Source organism: Typopeltis vanoorti, chromosome 17 (genome assembly GCF_054136105.1).
Source record: "Typopeltis vanoorti isolate ZY-2024b chromosome 17, IOZ_Tvanoo_1.0, whole genome shotgun sequence".
Classification (NCBI taxonomy): Eukaryota; Metazoa; Arthropoda; class Arachnida; order Uropygi; family Thelyphonidae; genus Typopeltis; species Typopeltis vanoorti.
Window position 1 is genome coordinate 23,148,699 of NC_143565.1, and position 22,969 is coordinate 23,171,667.

The following is a 22,969-nucleotide window of genomic DNA, read 5'->3' on the forward strand; positions in this document are numbered from 1 at the left end:
TTGATAGATGACAAGTAAAACTAGGTCAACAGCAAACCCATCGATTTTAACTTGGTTGTTAGAACGATTGCTTCGACTCGACATTCTATCCTTCTACAAATAGCAAACTACTGTTCCGATGTCAGTAGAGAGAAATGAGAAAACAGGAGTGTCATATGAGATTAAAGATCACGACATCGCTAAGATAGACGCATTTCAAGTTGAACTAAGTTAGAACTATAAGTGAAAACAGGCAAAGATCCAAAATGGATCAATAATTGTGATCAAGAGCACACATTTGAATAATAAAAAAAAGGTCGATTTCTTAGTTTCAATTAAACATCCTTTGTTTCCCACCTCTTCATTTGTCAGATGACGAGAAGAAAGAAGAGTATCCCAAAGATGTTTGAGCTGGAAAGCCCTGTAAATACAAGCAAGGAGCACGCCTGTATCAACTATGTTATCTGTTGTCAGTCATACATGGATGAACAACTTCGGGATAAATAGTTGTTCGAAGAATAAATCCTCCAAACAGAAAGCTTTCAGTTAATAGAAGATTGCGAAGGTAGTCTCTGTTGGTCGTTTGATCGTCGAGCTTAACGATGTATATTACCTTTAGCGGTGGTATTAAATCCTTTTGCCCTAAAGTCAGTCCTCTCTCTCTCTCTCTCTCTCTCTCTCTCTCTATCTCTCTCTCTGTCCCTTTTTATCATTCTCGGATGAGTACTAATTTAGAAGAAAATTACTGATAGTAGGAATGGAAGAAACATCGCAAAATTAAAAGAAAAAGAGAGAAATTAGAGATGTGTGTTTAGAGTGAAAAGCTGTGCAATAGTATTCTATAATATTTTTGTTGTTATTATCGAGTTAATTTAGCAGAGAACTGTATTTTAAACATTGTCACAGTGCACTTGTTGAGAATTGCTTATTAATAAAGGAAATCGCTACTAATGCTGGAAAGCCATGCGATTCCATGCTTGGTATCAGGTGCGCTTAGAAAACCGTAAGAAATCGCATAAAGAGCAAGTGCAATCTTGGCCTTCACATTTCCACTGAACCATTTTCTTTCTATTGAATACACTAAAACGAATTGGGAGAAACAAAGTCTGATGACAACGCATAACATATGTTATTTAAATAGAAATTGCAAAGGCTCAACGAATTTCAATATGATCCTTCTCTTCTCCTCGCACACAGAATTCTTTGTTTCTTTTTGATAAAAAAATGATACGATGGCGTCAGGTTGCATTTTTCCATAGCACCAACACATGTAATATCATCCAGAATAAAAGACATAACAAACATTTGTCGAACTTCTACAATTGCTGTATCTGGAAATGGTTTTCAACCTGAGGAAGAGGAGGAGGAAATTATAGTATACAGTCATCATCATTAGTTACTCACAGGCACTTAAGCGTCCACTTCCTTCTACGTCCTTGGATTTCATATCCATAAGAAACGTACAGTATACTCGATTATATTTGTATTATTTGAAAACGTGTAAAGAATTAAAAAGCGATATTTTACCGTTCTAAAGTTTGAAATTTGAATGTCTTGATGTACTACACTAGCACATAGTTATATCTAACATCTAAGACGGCCAGTAGAGTTTTCAGCTCCCACACCCTCCTCCACATACCGTTAGTAGGTATGTGGGGGAGGGAGGACTTGAGTATAATTTATATCTTCGTAGAACTTAACGTATTGTAACAATCGTAACGGTATATTTCTGTGCTTTTATTTCCAATGCACAAGCTACTAGTCTTCTATTGATTATTTTATTGGCTTATAAAGTGGATCGAAACACTATCTTATTTTTTAGGAAGACCAACAAATACAAACCGGTGGATAGTTCCATCGCTATACTCACACTGTACCACTTCCTCTATCCTTCCTTTCTTGGTAGGTTAAATCCCTGCTAGAGTAAAGGAAAATTTTGAAAACTTAATTTTTTATTAGGGTCTTGATTTTTCTGAAAAAAGATTGCTTAGAAGCAAGCTGGCTCTACTGTTAGCAGTACGCAATCAAGTGTTTATAGAAGGAAGATAAGCGTTGTCATCAGAAAACAAATGTTCCTGACATTTCCCGAATATCGATTCTTTTATTTAAAAGTCTTCTAAAATATATCCCGATAATTTATCCTCTTGCTCTTTCCAGATGTTGCTTTTATCTGCGCGCAGCTAAACGAAAACACACATTAACGTGCAATGTATTATTGATACTCAGATGAAAAGTGAAATATTCCTGTTTCTTAACCAAGCGGATAACATTGTGATGGCTTATGGAGTTTATTCCACCTCTGGCATGAGTAATCACAGTATTTAAAATACTATTTAAAAGGAGCTGGAAAAGGCCATCTAAAAACTGCCTTTTTGGTGAGATCTGTGTTATTCTTGAAACTAATCTTAATTCGAAATTAAACACACTGACATCTATAAATTTAAAAAAAAAACTTCTAGAGAATTTACGATAATACCGAATATTAATTTCAGCTGTAGTTGCGATTGTAAGACCCACATATTCCACCTTTGACCTCTGTATTACGAAGTTCGCTGCGCATGCGCCCACCCACCCACACACACACACACATAGGTATAAAAACACTAAGCTAAGGACATTTCTTCTTCTCATATACAAAGAGAATAAGAAGGAAAAAAACACTCATTAACTGACTGAAAGACAAAGCGAATGTCTTGGTCAGCAAAATGCACCAACTTCGTTAACAGAACTAACAATCACCAAAAGGGCTCACCCAAAAAGTCGTTTTAATTTCAAGTCTTTTTTTCGAATCTTCTTGTGTATTAAATATATGCTCAGTACTTCTTGAGCCTTGTTAGTATCGCATATGATCGCTAGACAGAGCTGATATACTTTGTATCAACTCTGCTTACCATCAAGATGCAACACTCTAAATAGTGTTGCATCGTGACTCGAAAGATAAGGAAGATATGTCTACTTTAATTTTCATTACTGATCCCTCTCCGCATGCACACACAAACACATACATATTACTGATTCTTAAGAAAGAACAAATACTACAAAATATTTCTTTTGGTTGGAATAACCGCACATTATTTTTCTTTCGCATTTAACTCGCCAACTAGGTGGATCACTAAGTAATTTAATAAATTCCCATCACTACTTTTTCGTAATCAATCTAGTTCTTAATCATTGCTTTATGTCACTCAGCTTATCACATCTCTTGTAGGCAGGCGTAAAAGTCCAAATTCTCATAACTTTCTTAACTCCTTACTACCGCTTTCTCTCCTTTTGCGTTCCACCTATCTTCCATAATTACTTCCGTTACTCACTGTTGCTCATTGTAACAAAGTCAGATTTTAGCTAATATTAAATGGAGTAGACAGTGGTTCTCCTGCTTCTGTATAGGAGAACCACCGTCACAGTGGTAACGTCTACAGCTATTTAATATTAACCAAAATCTGTACAGTCAGATGGAAATAAAGGATTTTATTTCGATTAGAAACATAGGTGCGTGAAGAGCACTAAGAATTGGAATGAAAAATAACACACCAACACTTTAATTTCGAAATAATCTTTAATTGTATATAAAAATGCAAAAATAAATTTTGTATGGGATATATTTCACATTCAGTGGGATTATTTATTATTTTTCTATTATTAAAGCTCAGTCTCTTCATATAAACACAAACTTAAGATTTCTAGATTGGCACCTTTATTAAAATGTACTATTCTTGTATCGGATAAACATTATAACGTCATAAATGACATCACCATAATTATGGTTAATAGAAATCTCATTAAGTGATAAGGTCGTCTTAATGTCCAAGTGGCACTACTGGGAGTATTGCCACAACTCAGATGCGATTCTTTTAAATCAATAAGAGGAACTCGACTACCAGTTGCAGGAATAATGCATTCACTCCTTCGAACTATGCTCTGGACGTGTAATGCGGTGTCAACATTCATCAGATGTACCCTAAACGTCTCCCTAAGCCAGCGTCGTAACCATTGGCCAAGCCACACGATTTCGCAACTGCAAATCCATGGATTATTATCGAGCATGACGCCACCTACCGAATATAAAACAAAAGTTATTAAATTTGATTTTAATGTTTTTATTTATTCATTTAAAAAGGAGTTAGTCTGAAAACAGAATGGATGAGTAATATCCTTTCTTTAAATGGAATTAATTTTATTAATTCGAAAAGTTGTATTTTGTTGTTCTCAAAAATATAATTTACAGTTGCACTTACAGGGTAAAACATAGTTTTACCCTGTAAGTGCAACAGTAAATATCTTTCGCAAAAGAGTACAAAGCTCTTTTGCGAAAGACATCAAATTTTACGCTAGATTTTACCTCAAGGACTCACTTTAGTGAGTACGGGCATGGCAAACCCGACGTACCTGATGCTGGACCATGTCTTACTTCATGTAATATACATCTGCTATATTATCAACAGGAAAAATAATAATATCAGAAAAGAAGAAAACATCAACCTATCAAAACTAAAAGATAGCTCAAGCAGAAGTCGATTTTTAGAACAGATGTGTTTGAAATTAAAACCCTCCATCTTCCAGAACAGCGGAAAATACTGGGAAGAAGGAAAAGAAACAGTGTTATCAATTGCAAAAGACACTCTAGGTTCCAAACCCAAAATAAACAAACAGTGGATAACACAAGAAATCATAGCTACCATAGAAGAGTAAAGAGAGGCCAAGATACTTGTAAACCAACAAAACAATGGAGAATAGAGAAACTTACAGAGCACTAAAAATAAAGTTGATAACCTATGCAAAAAAGCCAAAGAAAAATGGTTAGAAGAAAAAGCTAAGAAATGCCAAGAAGCATACCAACAAAACAACCTAAAAGTCTTCCATGATACTGTAAGAAAACTTACAAAGGAATTCTCAGCAAAAGCAGTAACAATGATAAACAACAAGATGACTAAAACCGGGAATATTGAATATATAAGAAAAATCTGATCAAACCATTTTAAGAATATCTTCCACCAAGGAAACAAAACTACAATGCCAACAATAGAAGAAAATAATGATCACGCAAACATTTTACAAGAATAAGTTAGATACGCAATAAACAGATGAAAAACAATAAAGCACCAGGCATCGATACTATCCCTACTGAACTGTTGTCATATGGAGGCAGCATATCAATATAATATTTAACAACCCTATTCAATAAAATACTACAAACAGGAGAGATCCCAGATGACTGGAGAACTGGAAAGATCACCCCAATATACAAGAAAGGAGAAATTACAGACCAGTCAATTTACTCCCTCACACCTATAAAATATTCATACGAATTATACAAAATAGATTAAAAAACACCTACGAAGAAATGATAGGCATAGAACAAGCTGGTTTCCGAAGAAACTATTCAACAATAGACCGAATTTTCACATTGCACCAACTGGCAGAGCTCAGCTGGGAAGACCAAAAAGAACTATATTGCTGTTTTGTGGACTTCAAGCAAGCTTTCGATAACATCAACAGAGAAATCCTTCTTAAAATTCTACTAGAAAAAGCAATAGACAAATATATAATACAGTTTCTGATAAAGTATTACTCTAAGACAAATGCAATAATTAAAAAGGACACACTCACAACAGAACCCATAGAGATCCAAAAAGGAGTAATGCAAGGATACCCATTATCCCCATGCCTATTCAACATATATCTAGAAGAAGTTGTAAAGAAGGCAATAGACAATGAGCCTGGAATCAATGTCAATGGTTTAAACATAAATAATATCAAATATGCGGATGACATCGTCCTTATTGCAAGAACCTTGAATCAACTACAAAAGTTGATCATCAAGCTAAATGAAACCTGTGAAACATATGACATGACAATAAATATACAAAAGACAAAAGTGATGAAAATAGGGAGGAACAGAACTACCATCTCAGCCACCCTAAACGGAGATGAACTCAAAACAATCAAACATAGAATAGCGATAAGATGGACCACCATGGGAAAATTACAGAAAATCTGGAAAACAAACAAGATATCTAAGCAATCCAAAATCAAATTATATGAAGCGATACTTATACCAACAGTCATCTATGGAGCAGAAGCGTAGACTGTTTAAAAAAGAGGAGAAAAAACTGCTGGCATTTGAAATGAAATGCTTAAGAAAAATAAATAGAACAAGTTGGATAGAAAAGAAAACAAACATCACAGTCAGACAAGAACTATTGTATAGAAAGACAATAATAGAAAACATTAGAAAACAACAACTGAGATGGTTTGGACACACTGTACGCATGGACACAAACAGACTTCCTAACGTTCTAATCAATATTTTCCAACTGAAAAAAGAAGACCCGGAAGACCAAGAATTACTGGCTGAAATTAATAAAGAACATCCCGGGATACAGAACATATAAGGAACTTTTTCGAACAGCAAGGAATAGAGAAGACTGGTAGATCCTGCTCAAGAGAAGACTCAACCCGTCTTAGAAGGAAGAGAAGAAGAAGATATTATCTGTAGACTGGTCCCTCCACTTCTTTCTTTGCTTCTTTCTTTTCTTCTTGCTCCCTCCCCCAATGCTATTAGAGTATTCGACTAGAGGTGAATCTTTCCTCTTTTGTTATGTCATTTCGTCTTATGCAGCCACCGAAAGAGGCAAGCCAGCTCCAGTAGGTAGCGGTTCCAATCCCGATAAATGGCCAGGGTTGACATCAAGAAGGACATCTAGCAACGTGCAGCTACATCCTCTTACAGCTGCGAGAAGTGCATATCGCTTCTATAACCGCATCAAGGCAGCATGCAGTTATAGAAGCGAGCCAAGGGGGAGAGAATGTTGGAAGCATGACTGGAAGGGGAAACGAGTTGGCAGCATGATGAGGAAGTGTAAGTTGGACATATTATGTGTGCAGGAGACAAGGTAAAAGGGGGGGAAAGGCAAAGGAACTGGGAAACGAATGTAATTTATTCTACTCTGGGGCGAATAAAGAGGGAAGAATTGGTGTAGGAATTGTGGTGTGTGGCAGAATGAAGGGTAAAGTACTGGAAATGGGTAGGAGGCACGACAGGATCATACGAATGAAACTGGGTCTTGGAGAAGAGCAAATGGTCATCTTAAGTTGGCTGTACAACAGAGGAGAAAGATGAGTGCTGGAACTTGCTAGTTGAAGAAACGAGGAAACTGGAAGAAAATGAGATGGTGATTGCGGGAGAAGACTTGAACAGACACATAGGAAGACACAATATGGACTGTGAACAAATGCATGGTGGACATGGGGAGAGAATGATGAACCAGGAAGGAAAACGGATTGTGTACTTCTCGTTAGCGATTGATCTGACAATTGTGATTTCGTTTTTCTGCAAGAGGGAAGAACATTTGATAACATTCAATAGTGGTAATAACAGTTCACAGATTGACATTTTGATTAGAAGAAAACATCTTAAGGAAGTAACAAATTGTAATGTAATCCAAACAGATCAAGTGGCACGGCAACACTGGCTGCTGTGTGCAGACTTTAAAATAAGGTCGAAGATAATAACCTTTGGAAGCCATGGGGTGAAGACAATTAAGTAGTTTCACTTGAAAAAAGAGAGTCTGATGAACCTTTTTAAGAAGAGGGTGTTAGAGAGGATTTCGGATGGACGAGAAAGTGTACAAGATTGGTGGAGATATAATTCAAAAGCGATTCTGAGCTGTGCGAGTGAAGTGTTTGGTGAAACATCTGGAAAGATTAGAGAGCAGGAGGAGGGTTGGTGGTGAATAATAATGTACAAGAAGCACCGACGGTTAATAGGACGGCAAAGTGGGATGAATCAAAAGTGCAAGAGGACAGTGAGAGAAAGCGAGAAAGAACAAGAGATTTATTGCGCAGGCGAAGGCCATGGTATATCAAGCTCTTTATGATAAATTAGAAACGTAAGAAAGACAGAGAAAAATTTATCGATCGGCAAAATGCAGAAATAAAGCATCAAAGGAGATCTTACATGTGAGGCAGATCAAAGACTCTGGAAGAAGAGTATTAAGAAGGGAGGTGGATATAACAAACAGATGGAGAATATGCCTTGAAGTGCTTTTGAGTGAGCAAAATGCGAGGACTCACAGAAAAGATGGCCAACCTTATGAGGGGGATGGTGCAGAACATCAGTAGATTAGAAGTGAAGGAGGCCATAAAGAGGATGAAGAATGGAAAATCGGTAGACCCTGAAAGATTCCCATTGGAGGCACTGGGGAAAGAGGGAATAAACCTGCTGTGGGACTTGTTCTTAAAAGTTTGCCAACAGGAAAATATATCCGAGGAGTGGAGCGAAAGTACTCTCTTCCCCATCTACAAGGGTAGAGGGGATGCACAAAACTGTGAGAATTAGAGAGGAATAAATTTGATGTCCCACACAATGAAAATCCTAGAAAGCGTTTTTGATGGAAGACTGAGGAAAAGTGGAGATTGCAAAGGAGCAGTTGGGTTCATTCCTTGTCGATCGACGACAGATGCTATTTTTGAGTTACGGCAGATGATGGAAAAGTTTCAAGAGAAACAACGGGAGCTACATCTGGTGTTTATTGATCTGGAGAAAGCGTACGATAAAGTGCCAAGGCAAGAAGTCTGGAGGTGTCTGATGGAGAAGGAGGTACCAGAGAAATATGTCAGGCTAGTGAAGGAGATATACAGAAATGTGAATACAAGAGTTCAGACCTGCCTGGGAGAGACAGAAAGTTTTCAACTGACAGTTGGCTTGCATCAAGGGTCAGCATTAAATACCTTCCTGTTTAATATTGTGATGGAGGTGTTGACGGAGGAGGTGAGATAAGGCGCGCTTTCGACAATGTTGTATGCGGATGACATCGTGCTATGTCCAGAATCAAGAGAAGAATTAGCCACTAAACTGGAAAGATGGAGGAAAGTACAGAACTGGAAGGGAGAAGAATGAGACTGAGAAGTAAGAGACAAAGTACACGTGTTGCAAAATGGATGGCAGCCAGGAGACAGATCTCGATCTGGAAGGAAATGTCATCAGGAAGGTTAAGGACTTTAGATATTTAGTTTCAACAGTGAAAGAGGATGGAGATGCTGAGAAAGATGTGGGATGCAGGATAAAAGCTGGATGGAGGAACTGGGGAGAGAGAGATGGCTGCAGTGCTATGCGATAAGAAGGTGTCGATCAACGTAAAAGGCAAAATCTACAGGACAGTAGTGAGACCAGATATGACGTATGCTATGGAAACTGTGGCCCTGAGGAAAAATAACATCAGCAGGATGGAGGTAGCGGAGATGAGAATGCTTAGGTGGATATGCGGTGTGACCAGAAAGGATGGTCTGAGAAATGACTATGTAAGGGGAACGGTGAAAGTTACTAACTCATGAGCTTAGTCATGTGATGAGGAAGGAGGACGAGTATGTGGGAAGAAAGGTTATGCAGATGGGTGTGCAGGGGAGGAGGAAGCGTGGGCGTCCAAAGAAGAGATGACGGAGCTAGCGGAGGAGGACTTGAGGATGAAGAATTTGGATGTGGTTACAGCACAAGACAAGAGGTGTGGAGGAGACTCACTAAAAACAGGGACCCGACATAAGTGGCACAAGCTGCAGAAGAAGAAGAATAAGATTGTACGCTACACACAGAAGAATGGCCATCATGCAGAATAGCATAAATCCACATTTCTTCGCCATTGTTGTTGTAGAATGTAAGAAAAGTGAAGCTTGCTCATGAATATTTTTAAGTCATTAATCCTACTTAGATTCGTGCGAAAGGGTAGAACGATAGCTACACCATCGCGTACTTCACTAGTATTTAAAAGTTCGAAAACTATTACATTACATTCCCAAAGCAGAAGATTTAAGTCATAAAATACAAAATATCAAGGCGAAGAGTTTCATTTCCTCTCATACAAAATGCAACATGATATGTTTAAAATTCAGTGCTTTCTATAGAGTATTGTTACAGAATTAGGTTCTCTTCAATATTTTTATAGATTATCTGCCGGTCAGAACTGTGTGGGAATGTGCGATAATGTTTCAATAAATAAATAGAAAATAACGCAACACACCACTGCTCACGTGAAAACAAATAGTTCTTCCAGAATGAAGAGGAGAAGAGTGTGTTTGCATCTCCTCACATGATCACCTGGTGTCTTCAAATGAGAGTCGTGAGGTTGCATCATCAGTTTCAGGATGAAAGTTAGACCGTAAACATGGTCAAAGAAGAGTTGCGCAGCATGTTTCGATTTCTTTATGTCAAGATACCTAATTGCCATGAAATTCATCGTCCAAATGAAAACAGATTTGGATTTGGTGTAAATATCTTTGCTAGAATTAGGTGATAACATGACGTTTGTTAATGAGCTACTCGTAGTGCCGAGGCACATTAGTCACTAGTAGAAGCTACAAACAATAATCAGAGAAGATTAAAACGAGTGATATTTCTACAAAATTTCTTAACTATAGAAAAGTTTGATTTAGGAAATTCCCTGTCTTCGTTCGAGGGTCTTCAGACGTGATCTTATATACAATGGTTTATGTTTTTAGACCATTGAATGAACAAGTGACTGGCAATATATATATCAAAGGTTCTGCACACGTGATTGCATGGTCATTAGGATGATCAAATATTTTCTACCATCATCATATTTGTTGTAAGCCAAATCTTGAGTAAAATCATCGTGTATTTAATTTTTGTTTCTCGTGTGTTTGTACTTTCTCGAAATAATACTTCAAAACGATGGAAGAATCTGATTCCAAATGGACATGCAGAATGAAAAAGACAATGCAAGGCAACATGTTTTCAGTCGAAGTATCTGATCATATTGAAAAGTACGGAAGGCTAGTGTTTTTCACTCCTCCCTACAGACCTGCATGTGCCATGAAGACTTCCATATATAGGTAAAAGAGCAGTTATGTAAGAAGTTTCAGAATCACTAATGATATTTCTACTGAAATAATCTGACGTATCAAACACATCAATTTAGATAAGATTTGTATTCCTAGCAATCAAAAAAAAAGGCGTGCTTACTGACAGGAATATTAATATATACTTTTCTCAGAGTATATATTAATACTGACAAAATACCTCATACCAGTGATATGTTGTGTTCCGTATCCATCTACGTAGTCTCCACTGACCATAGCTAGCACTTCTGGGTTAAGGGTTGACAGTTTGTTTCCCCTCAAGTCCAAGGTTAGATAGTGAACATCTGCCAAATAACGAAGCAGTCCTCTAGGGAGATGTTCTACGGAGGTGTCCGTAATCCTGAGAGTGAGCTCGTGGGTGTGCAACCCCAGAAACGCGTCTGGTAGAACTTTCTGAAGGTTACGTCCTGTGACTGTGAGGTCTCTGAGCTTAGTGCCGAAGGCCAACTGAAGTTGATGCGAGAGAACTGGCTCCTCTACATCCACGACAATTCGCCGAAGGGCTCCTGCGTGTGAAAGAAGATCACGAAGACGGAACGCTCTAACTCCAGCATAACTTCCTGTTTTGAAGGTGGTCAGGAACCTAGAAAAGATGAAGTCAGGAATATAGATTTTTTTTGGTGAAAATACTTTAAAAACTTAAAATATTCGACACTTATTTTTAAATCAAAATCATAGCTGCATTTCAAAAAAAAAATCAGGTCGAAATACAAAAACTAAATAATAATTAAAAATAAAGAAATTATTAAGGGGAAAATTAAATAGTTTAAAACACTTCAAAAATTTTATAATGTGGAAATGTTTTAAACGTTATCTCAAAAATTAGTTTTGCACGTTGAATGGTTTTGAAAACATTTAAATTCAAAAACAGGGATCTCAAAATTAAATGCATATATTGCTGCTAAAATTGGGAATCAAAGTATACTACAGATTGTGGGCAGATCAAAATAGAAATAAATGCAGAGATTTCTGATCATTTTATCATTTAAAAATCAAAAACATCTTTGTCTGATAAAAATGGTATCCATGATCATTAATAGATTATATAATCCTTATCAAAATGATTACTTCACAACTAACAGACACAATGATTTGTAGACAGACACCAGTTTCAGTATTCTCAAAAATAGCAGTGGAAACAATATTGATATCACAAAAACCAGGGGAATCTAATAAACAGAAAAATGTATAAATAAACTACAAAACGTACCTAGTCCAAGAAGATAGTATTTGAAATCTGTATCAAAACCGAGTGACTACTTAACACAAATTCTTGTCACCTCTTACATAAATAAAGAATGGATAAACATAAACAAATTGATAAAACAAGCAGCAGAAGTTCTTGAGACCAAAAAGAGCAAGTGAAAAAAAAATGACCGAAAATTTGAAATTATGGAACAACTACAGCTGTAGAAGAAAGACAAAAATCTTACAAGCTACACTGCTGGGGTGGTTGGCCAAGTGGTTAGCTTACCCGCTCTGAAACCAACTCGGCTTCCGGTTCGAATGTCGTCATAGAGTTGACATTCCTGATTGTCTTTAGAAGCGAAATGCGAGTCCTACGACCCTCTTATTGGCGGCCTGAAGTGTGTTTAAAACGTTCCATGTTTGACTTCTACACAGAGTTTCTGGACTGTGTAAAAAATTAATTTAAAACATATAAAAATGAAAAATAAAAATAAAAATACTTAATTCATCCACTATAAAATATACTATAGCTTTGCAATAACCTTTAGTGGGTGGAAACAAAATAATAAAAAAAAAATGTAGGAACGAACATCAGAATTCCTAGAAGCTTATAGAACTAAAAGGAATACTGCAAAAATATTTTAACAAAAACTCGCTCTATGGATAGATTTATTAGTAATATTGAAAATAATTTACATGGCCATCAAAACATTACTTAAAAATTAATGACATACTTGAATACATGGGACAAAGATGTAAAGATGTAGCAGAAATTTAAGGTATCTCAAAGAAAGAATGGATTCAAAGTTACAAACCATTATGGTATAATCGTTCGTTAGTAATGAAAAACTAGAAGATAAAAATGAAACTAATACACGAATAGATTTACTGAACATGGTGGAATGGAAGAAGAATTATCCACAATAAAAAAAAATTAAAAAGGTAGCAGGAACAGATGGAATTACCTCATAGTTAATAAAGTATACGCAAACCCATTTTAAATAAAGATTCTTCAATTTGTTAAATAGTTGTTGGATTATCTGCAACCCACAAAATGGAAAAAGACTAAACTAATATCAGTTTTTAAGTTAGAAGATAAAGAGACAAATGCATAGATCTTAATTATATGGTAAAATTATATATATATATATATATATATATATATATATATACGAAGGTGGTCTGAAAATTTCTCGGCCTAACAATGAAAAAACGAATTTAAAATTTGAAAATTATTTTTATTTTTAAACATAATTTCTCTTAAGACTAATACATTTGTTCCAGCGATGCCCCAGCGCCGTTATCCCGTCCCTGGGGTGGTTCTCAGTAAGATCTGCAAAATACCCCTCTACAGTTGCAATCACCTCTTGATTCGAAGAATAACGCTGACCAGCGAGGAATAGTTTTAGTTTTGAGAAGAGATAGAAGTCAGACGGAGTCAAATCTAGGGAATAGGGTGGATGTTCTAACAATTCATAGTTCAGATCCCTTAATTTCCCCATTGCCAAAACAACTTTGTGGGCAGGTGCATTGTCCTGATGAAAGGTGATTTTTTTGCTTCTGCAAACCGGATCTTTTCTAACGAATTATTTTGTCTAGTCTGGTTACAAGATCGGAATAATATTCCACTGTTATTGTTTTAGCCTTTTCAAGTAATTAATAAACTTTAGCATTCCAAAACACAGATGCCATGACCTTTCCTGCTGGTGGAACTGACTTTATCTTCTTTGGCGTTGAACACCGGCTTCTGTCCAGTGTTTTGCCTGCTGTTTGGATTCTGGTGTGTAATGGAGAATCCAAGTCTCATCCATAGTAATAAACCGATGCACAAAATCAGTTTTCTTTGTAATAACGCTCCAAGCACTGTTCAACGATTTTCATGTGTTTTTGATCTGCGCGGCACCCAAAGGTTTTTCATTTGTAATTCTTCATGCAAAATATATCCTGCACGTTCTTTGGAAATATCTATTGTCTCAGCAATTTCACGCATTTTGACTCGCCGGTCATCCAATACCATATCGTGCACTTGATCAATGATTTCTGGTGTTGTTACACTTTTTGGACGCCCTTCTCATAGATCATCTTCAAGGCTGGTACGCCACGTTTAAACTCCGCAGCGCATTTCTTAATTTTCGAAAACGAAGCAGAAGAGTGCCCAAAAACGTTTATAAACTTCGAGTGAATTTCTTTTGGCGTTCAACCTTCTTTTGCAAATATTTAATAACCGCACAATACTCAATTTTATCTATTTCAAGGGATACAGACAACACTTTTGTTTCGTACAGCTGTATAAAACAAATTACTTGATAGAATTTCACGTGGATGCTTATGACAGATGTACCAACTTGGAAAAAACATCGTGCCGATAATGGTGCCATCTATCGTCAAAGCTGAGAACTTTACACACCACCTCGTATATATATATATATATATATATATATATATATATATATATATATATATATATATATAGTTCTTGATGAGATTTTGCGAGGTGATTCACCATTTTATCCCCTCCACGGGGCTCGGGAACGGCATATGGCTAATTCACCTTTCGTCGAAAGAAACCTCATCGCCAGACTGATCGCACCGTAACAGTACGAAAGCAACTCCGACTAGTGCTGCCTTTCAACGTGCGAGGCACGACCGGTATTGTTGCAGTGGCCAGAAGGGATTCTGATTTCTAGGCGTTCAGTCATAATCCCACGGATGGTAGCTTCGCACCACTGGTCACTCGACTAAGCACATGTACCAAGTGTCCGAACTTGCAGATTCTCTCGTACTGAGCAGGATTACTATTGCGACGACTAGTCATCAGTAGGGTAACTATATATAATAAATAACGGAAAAACTCACGTAGAAATATTATTTAATGGTATAATTTTCGCCCGTGTGTCACAGGCATCTTCAGTACAATTAGGCACAAAAATCAAACATTAACTGACAATTCCAAAAAGCGCCACCTAAGTAGCTGGTGTAAGATAAGTAAAAAGGTCAATAACCTTCCTAAAAAAAAAAAAAAAAATTAATACAATAAAAAGTTAGGAAAGATTAGCTGATTTGTAAAGTACTATCTCCCATAAAGAGGATAGACGTAAGCCATCGGATCTGTTTAAGTTAGGAGAATGAAGTAGAGTTTCACATGCCTCTTTATAAAGGCGTTCCATGAGAAACTGACTTTTGTGAAGAACTCTTGTCTTTTTCCAATGAACTCTGTGACTAGTGAAGATGGCATGTTCTGCAAGTCCAGACTTTTCAGGTTTAAAGTATTCAATATAAGATTGGTGTTCTTCTAGCCGAATGGAGGCAGATCTTCCCGTTTGTCCGAAATAACATAATCCACAAGAGCACGGAATCTGGTAGACACCTGGATGATTAAGATGTGGAAGCTTGTCCTTTGGAGAAGCGAGAAAGGTGGAGATTTTTCTAAACGGTCGAAAGGCAACAAAAATATTCAGTGGTTTTAAAATTTTTGCTATACGTTCACTGATGTATTATATATAGTTATGTCTACTCACGGTTTACCTCTTTTAAAACTTATCAGTAGGGTAAAACTAACCTGTCTCAAATCATCGGTAGGGTGGACTCTCTTGGTACTGGCTAAATGGCTGCTTCACTATCATGTCGTTTTAAGAACCTAAAGATATTCAGGTCTTTATAAGTGGTATATTAACCTAAAGTCGTTCATTCATGCATTTACCACAGTATGACAATCAGCCATACTCGCCACTGTATTATTAACAGTATTGCCAGATGGTTCGTACTGTTTCAGTGCCAGGTCAGGGCCTGCCATGGATCTAGCCAGTCGAATTTGCACTTTTCTCAAATTTGACTAAGCACATAAGTCGTATCCTTGTGAACTACTCTATCTTAATAGAATAATTCATTTGTGGTGGATTCAGACTAGAGAGCCACCAAATCGACCGAACGAGACAGCCATCGCTAGATTGTCAGACAAGAAGGTTCCCCACAATTGCTGTACTGTGAAAGGGTTTTAAAGCTGAATGGAGTAAACCACCTCCTCGAATTCTAGCAAGTTCATCTAATGATAGAAGCTAGATAGCCAAATTCCCTTTGATAAGCTCTTGCGCGTAGGTGCACGGATGGGGTGGCAATTTCTCACGTTTTTCATAATAACTTTCCGCATGCCTCTCTACGAGATCCTCATAAGAGGCATGCCGGACCTGATCTTCCACCAGAAGATTTTGGTATGTGATATTTCATGCACCTGTCTACTATCAGGCTCATTCTGATGACTTATTCGCTTATAATGAGATAAATATAAATTGGCTAGTTTTCTTGACCAGCAGAACCAGGGGAAGGGGTGTACACGTTTACCTCTAGGTGAGTCACAGTTACTCCTACCGTTTACCCTCGCTTGATTGAATTTCTTCACTTTGGCATTCAGAGCTCTGGGCAGAAATCACATTGTGTTTTAACACCTCTCAACGGTAATCTCAATGCTTTGTTTTAATTACACCGATTCCTCTAGTCCGTGCCCGTTCTAGTCGGATGTTTGTTGCCAGCAGAAACGGTCGCGGCAGACGGCCTATCTGGCACACCGGGCAGCTGAGGCATTCCATGAGAAAGCCTCGATCGGATACCAACCGTTCCATCACTGGACACTTTCGCTCAGTCGCGGTGCAGTGTCTTGCCCGCTTTGGACCCCAGCCCGAAATGCTCAATCCTCAGAGCCAATCCTTGTTCCGAGAATACGGATCCTACATGCCGAGTTCCCTTATCTACATTGTTCATCTTTGAGACCTGCTGCGGATTGGTACGGTCCTCAGACCTGCTGCTGTGGATTGGTACTGTCCTCAGATCTACCAATCCTCAGGCCTGTGGTACGGCGGCCCTCAGACCTACCAATCCTCAGACCTGCTGCGGATTGGTACGGTTCGACACACACACACACACACACACACACACACACACACACACACACACACACACACACACACACACACACACACACACACACACACACACACACACACACACACACACACACACACACACACACACACACACACACACACACACACACACACACAACGCACGCACGCACGCACGAACGAACGCACGCACGCACTTTCTCTCTCTCTGAGATTTTCATGCGCTCCGGATACCGCAAGAGGCGCGGTGCTTTTTGTTTTGCATCCACACACGAAAGTCTATTATATATGTAGACTTTCTTGGGTGGGAACAAAACCAACAAACAAAAAAAAGTAGGCAGTAATTTACCATTTTTAAGCAATCTGAGGTAATATAAGACGAACAACAACAATTGCCGAAATAAGGAAAGAAATAAACTTTAAATCAATCGTAATACTACATGATTCAGAAAGTTGAATAAAGGGAAAAGAAAAAGATCAAAACAGAATTCAAACAGCTTAAATTAATTTATTTCGAGCAGCTAAAAGATGTATGTTATGAATATATTATGGGTAGAATGCGAAATTATAAAGAAATTACGAATACACGCACGATATGATAAAAAAAAAATACCATTACAGATGCAGAGTACAGAACATGTACTAGTGAAGAAGAAGAAGAAGAAAGGCTACCAAAGGGAGTAATGAAATGCAAATTCGAAGGGGAAAAGATACAGGAAGACCAAAGAAGAGAATGAAAGGTAGTTCTTTAGATTCGGAAACAGTCTTTTAGCGTATATTTTGAAAGATGGAGAAGAACAATTGACACGTTACCGAATACTTTGTATTTAGTAAAACAGAATAAACGACAGTAAAATCTGCAATTCACTTACTATATAACTACAAGTTTATTTACTTTGCAGTTTTACTTTCTTTTTTTACAGTAGACTGTCCCGTTCTTCTAAGCTTTCTTGTACCTTTGATTATACCTTCCGTTCCAAATTATGTAATTTCTATATAAATATTATGCGTACAGTTGGTGTCTCTTACTAATTTAACCACCCGCAGTCAGATGTGATTAAAGTTTGGCTTAAATATTTGCAGAATAACAAACCTCTATAATTAAGCCAATATCGCAATTTTATTAGCGAAATGTTAAAGCGGTCATATTCTGTGTAAATATTAATTAGGTAGTCCACCCATTATAGCTTTTGCTCATTTAATTTGATGTTCTTAAAGTAGAGTCCCATTTAATTTATCCGAAATAATGACCATCAACGGGAAAGACTTTTTTTTTAATTATTTAAAAAATATAGGACGACATTAGTTCTCCGCTACAGAGGAGCGAATTTTCTCTTGTATTTTAAATGGAAGAAGTAATATTAAAAAGTGAATTAATTTACAACACTTAATGCCCGTGTAAATTAAAACGAATGATCTCTAACACCGCTTCTCAAGTACTCCTAATGGGGGAGTAGCGATTTATTCTGAACGAACCATAAAAAAAGTACTCTAATCTCTCTCTGATCCTGTTTTAATTATTGGTGTAATGAATCATTAGGCATGATGTTGCTGAAACTACAGATATCTTCTTGCAGGAGATAAACATTAATTTACGTCCTTCAGCGAGAATGCAATGGCGTTATTCTTCTTCGACACTTTTGCTTACAATTACCAAAATCTAAACTGAAGAACTTCTTTTAGAAATATCATGGTTTGTTCACAGTTCTCAAAAAAAAAATAAAAAATAAATAAATAAATAAAATAAAAATAAAATTCGAATCGTATTGCCTGAAAATCAAACATCTGAAGACGAAACGATCACAACATTTCCCTAGTTTCAACAAATAATTTTACATTCCCCTCAGGAAAAATGGTACATCTCTCAGCAGCGATGACGTCCTATGAGTAGAAAGACGCTGGCTTCAATCAATTCAACAATGCTCAAAGCAGCAGCATTTTCATGAAACATAGGAAAAGGGAAGATAAATATTTTCGTAGTCAATAGTGATATTACTCTTTTTTTTTAGTGGAATACCAGGATAACCCTTATGAAATAACTGTCTTAATATGCAACCAAATATTTAAAATGGTTAGAGCAATAATTTTCTATTGTGATTTCACATACTGTAAAAATATAAGGAATCAATTTCAAGAATACTTAAATTTTTTCTTCAACATATTAAAATTAATATCCGACTTTATCCATCCCCCTAGCAACAATTTAAATTATTCACTTTCTTAATAATATTTATATCACAAGTATATGTCTGCAACTTATCATAGCGCTAGCATTAAATGGATGACTCCTAACTTTTGGTAGCATAGTATAGCTCAGAATATTTATTTATGTTTAAGTGAAAAGATATCCTTTTGCCTGGTTTGTTACCAGGATTAAGGGGTATGTTGCCTCTCACCTCAGAGTGTATAGTGTCCTGGAATCAAGTTGACGTAGATCCAATCCTCTAATGTCCAGTTCCCTTAATTTTAGAAGTCCAGAGAAACTAGTTAGCCCTAGTACTTCGATTGGATTATGAGATAAATGCAAACTGAGCAATCCAGGCATGTAGGCCCACAGATGTTTTGGCACCTCCTGCAAAATATTATTTGATAAATCCAAATGGCGCAAGTACTTCAAATGGACGAATGCTTGCTCGGAAATATTATGAAGTGCATTTCCAGGAAGTAGCAGGGTCCTAAGTTTAGGCAAGTGAAGCAGTGGCAATGAAAACAGAGTGCAATTTTCCATGGCTAACATTTGAAGAGACACCAGTGGACGATAGACAGATTCATCTATCCTCCATAGAAGATTGTGCGACACGTCCAAGCTGAGTAGTTGATAGAGACCATGAAATGTTTCATCATTTAGGGAAATAATCCGATTGGAAGACAGATTTAAGGCTTGCAAATTCGTCAATTGTCCAAGTTCATAGTCAGGGAGTTCTTCGATAGCATTGGATGATAAATCAAGGTACCGTAAAGTGCCTTTAACAGATAGACACTGTGAGAATGGAGGACGGATTATGTAATTAAAGGAGAGGTCAATCCGTTCAAGTTTAGTTCCTAAAAACACATTGTCTGCAAGGGAGGTTATTTTGTTATGACTTAAATCCATGATTCGGAGTCTTTCCAGTCCTTTAAACACTTCATCAGGAATCACAGAAAGTTCGTTGTGGTCCAGGGCTATAATCTGTAAGGATGGACACTCCTGAAAGACCTCAAGAGGAATGTCTGCAATATAGTTGTTATCCAGGTGAAGTACTTGTAGGTAAGGGGCTTCTGTTAGGACGCTAGGCGAGAGGTAGCTAAGGTTGTTGTATGATAAAAACAAATAATGAAGATGATCACCAATGCAATCCAAGAAGCCGAAGGGGATGTCTGATATTAGGTTATGACTAAGATCCAGAGTTCTCACTCTCAGAGAAATATCCTCCGCAGTCTCGTTACCAGCAATAAACAAATTAACGATTTGGTTATTAGAGAGGTTCAGATGTAGAGGGCTATTCTCGTTACCAGCGAGCAGCAAAGTCTCTAAGAAGAATTCCGTTAAAAGATTGTACTGCAGAAAAACATTCGTCAGTTGACTGAGATTGTAGAATGCTATAGGCTCTATCTGTTGAATGTGATTATTTGATAGCGCCACCGTACGGAGGATGGGACAACCACGAAACCCTTCACTTCTAATAACTTTGAGTTTATTTCCTGTAAGGATCACATTCGTCACGTGTGCTAACTGACTAAAAGCACCTGTCTCCACTTCTTCAAGCTCGTTGTTGGCTAAGTAAAGGTTCCTGAGTCGAGAGTGCACAAAACTGTTGAATAATCCTGGTGGAATTGTTCTCAACCGATTTCCTTCCAAGTCACAATGTAAAAGCCCGGGTAAGTCGAGAAAAATTGGTGAAGAGATGTTAATAATTCCATTGTGATCAACTTGTAACCATTCGATCCTTTTCAAGGTACCCACGAAGCTATCTGGTGGATAAGGGCTACTAGAAAATGAAGAACTCATTTCGAGCACTTCCAGAGTATTTTTCACAGGAGCAAACACGTGAGGATCCACAAAGGCAATGTGGTTGAACGACAGCCGAAGTTCACGGAGTTTGGGAAAATGTTCGAAGGTGTCACTTCCAAGACAAGCGAGTTTATTATTGGCCAAACTGAGCGTTGATAAGGAATGTCCCCATCCCTCGAAATCTGCCTTTGATATTTGAGTAATTTGATTATCTTGTAGACTTAAACGCGAAAGTTTTCGCAGAGGTTTTAGCGCATATTGTGGGATGCTCACAAACCAATTCAAAGATAAATCCAGAATCTCCAACGTGTCTCTAAAGCTATATAGATCGTACTGCTCAAGTTGGATTATCAGATTTCCTCGAAGATATAGCTGAGTTAAGGCAATCAGTTCCTTCAGAGCCAGGGGAATCATCTCTAAGAGATTGAAACTAAGGTCCAAGGCCAACAAACATGTCTGCAGTCCTATAAAAGCTCCCGATGTGATGGAAGAAAGTCTATTGTTAGCTAATGATAACCGTTCTAATTGCATGAACTGGAAAGCCCTTGCTGGTAGTGTTCTTAGGAAGTTAAATTCTAAGTGGAGATCTCTTATAAAAAGTGTTGCATTCACAACGCTTACATGCAAAGTTGACAACAAGTTATGGCCGAGATCAAGTGTTTCTAGGTGAGTCACTGGAAAAGGAAATCTCTTTGGAAATTCTCTGATGAGGTTTCCTGATAGCTGAATCCTTCTGATTCGCTTGAGGTTATAAAGAGCAAAGAAAGGAACCTTTTCCAGCAGGTTGTTAGATAAAATGAGGGTGATCAAGGAGGGTGGAAAAGGTCTCCCTTCTAAGTCAAGAATAATGTTTCCATTAAGATCCAGCGTAGTCAAATTGCCCATTTGGACGAAGGCACCATCGTGAACTCGAGATATATGATTATCTCCGAGGAATAGGCTTCTTATTGAAGACTTGGCACTAAGACGGGACCAATGTCTCGAAGAAATTTCTTCCAGTTCGTTAGAATGTACATTTAACCACTGTAGATGTTCAAGCTTTCTCAGTGCGGCAAACGGCACCTCGCGGAGGGAGTTATAACTAAGATCCAGGGATGCTAGGAAATGTTCGGCGCCTCGAAATGCGTGAGGCATCACTTCTAAGAGATTGTTGTGCATAAGACGCAAGGAGGAGACAAATGTGCCATCTATCGAGTCGTTCTGAAGTATTTCCAAACTTGACTTCACTATGGTTACTTGATAGATATCGTCCATCGGTAGAATCGGCAGCGTAACGAAAGGGACATTAGTACAACTGACGTCACGCTCTGCAGGGTTGCAGGTGCACAGCGAGTTGAAGGGACAAGGATCTGCTCTCGAAAGAATGTTCTCAAACCTTGTAATAGCCATAATGACAGCTAAGGTGGAGAACACTGGCGTTATCTGTATAGATAGAAAGAAAAAAATCAAATGAATAAAACTCGTACTTATTTCTCTTTTTTTTATTTATAACAAAATTTTCCATCTATTATGAAATTAACGTCTCCATAAGAATATCAAATGCTCAGTGATCTGCTTTATATATTGAAGAAAATGTCAATCATTGAAACATTTTCGTGTTTTGTATATAAAATCGAAATTTCATTTGTATTTTAATATAAGTGAATATGAGAATTATATTATAGTATTTTTTTATAAAACTAACTAAAGTCAGATATTGATTAATATATTTCAATAATCTTAAAAATTAAACTTTAAATAACTGTTTAAATTTGATAAACATCTGCGGCAAATTACTGTATTATTGATATTTCTAATTTTTAAGTAATTTTCTTTTAAAATAAAAAAACAATTCCGAAACTTTAATTGGCGTTTATAAATTGATTACTATGATGAAGTTAATATATTTTAGCATTTCGTGCATTATAAATTATATTAAACGTGAGTTAAGGGGTGCCTCTTAATATTCTGGTTAGTCACATCATCGGTGCAAAAACTCAAAAATCGTAATTAAGTTTTATTTTATTTTTTAAAAAGTAGTAAGACGAAATGGATCCAATACCTC

General features: G+C 37.2%; 1 protein-coding gene across 1 annotated transcript; it reads right to left on the bottom strand.

Moving 5' to 3' along the window:
- Positions 1–3,708: 3,708 nt before the first annotated feature.
- On the bottom strand, positions 3,709–22,314 carry LOC150097224 (chaoptin-like). The gene is made up of 3 exons (XM_090407618.1): positions 19,331–22,314; positions 11,019–11,434; positions 3,709–4,031 (listed from the first exon to the last, which is right to left on the bottom strand). The coding sequence occupies exons 1-3, from the start codon at positions 22,312–22,314 to the stop codon at positions 3,709–3,711; spliced, it is 3,723 nt and encodes a 1,240-aa protein (XP_090263744.1).
- Positions 22,315–22,969: the final 655 nt, after the last annotated feature.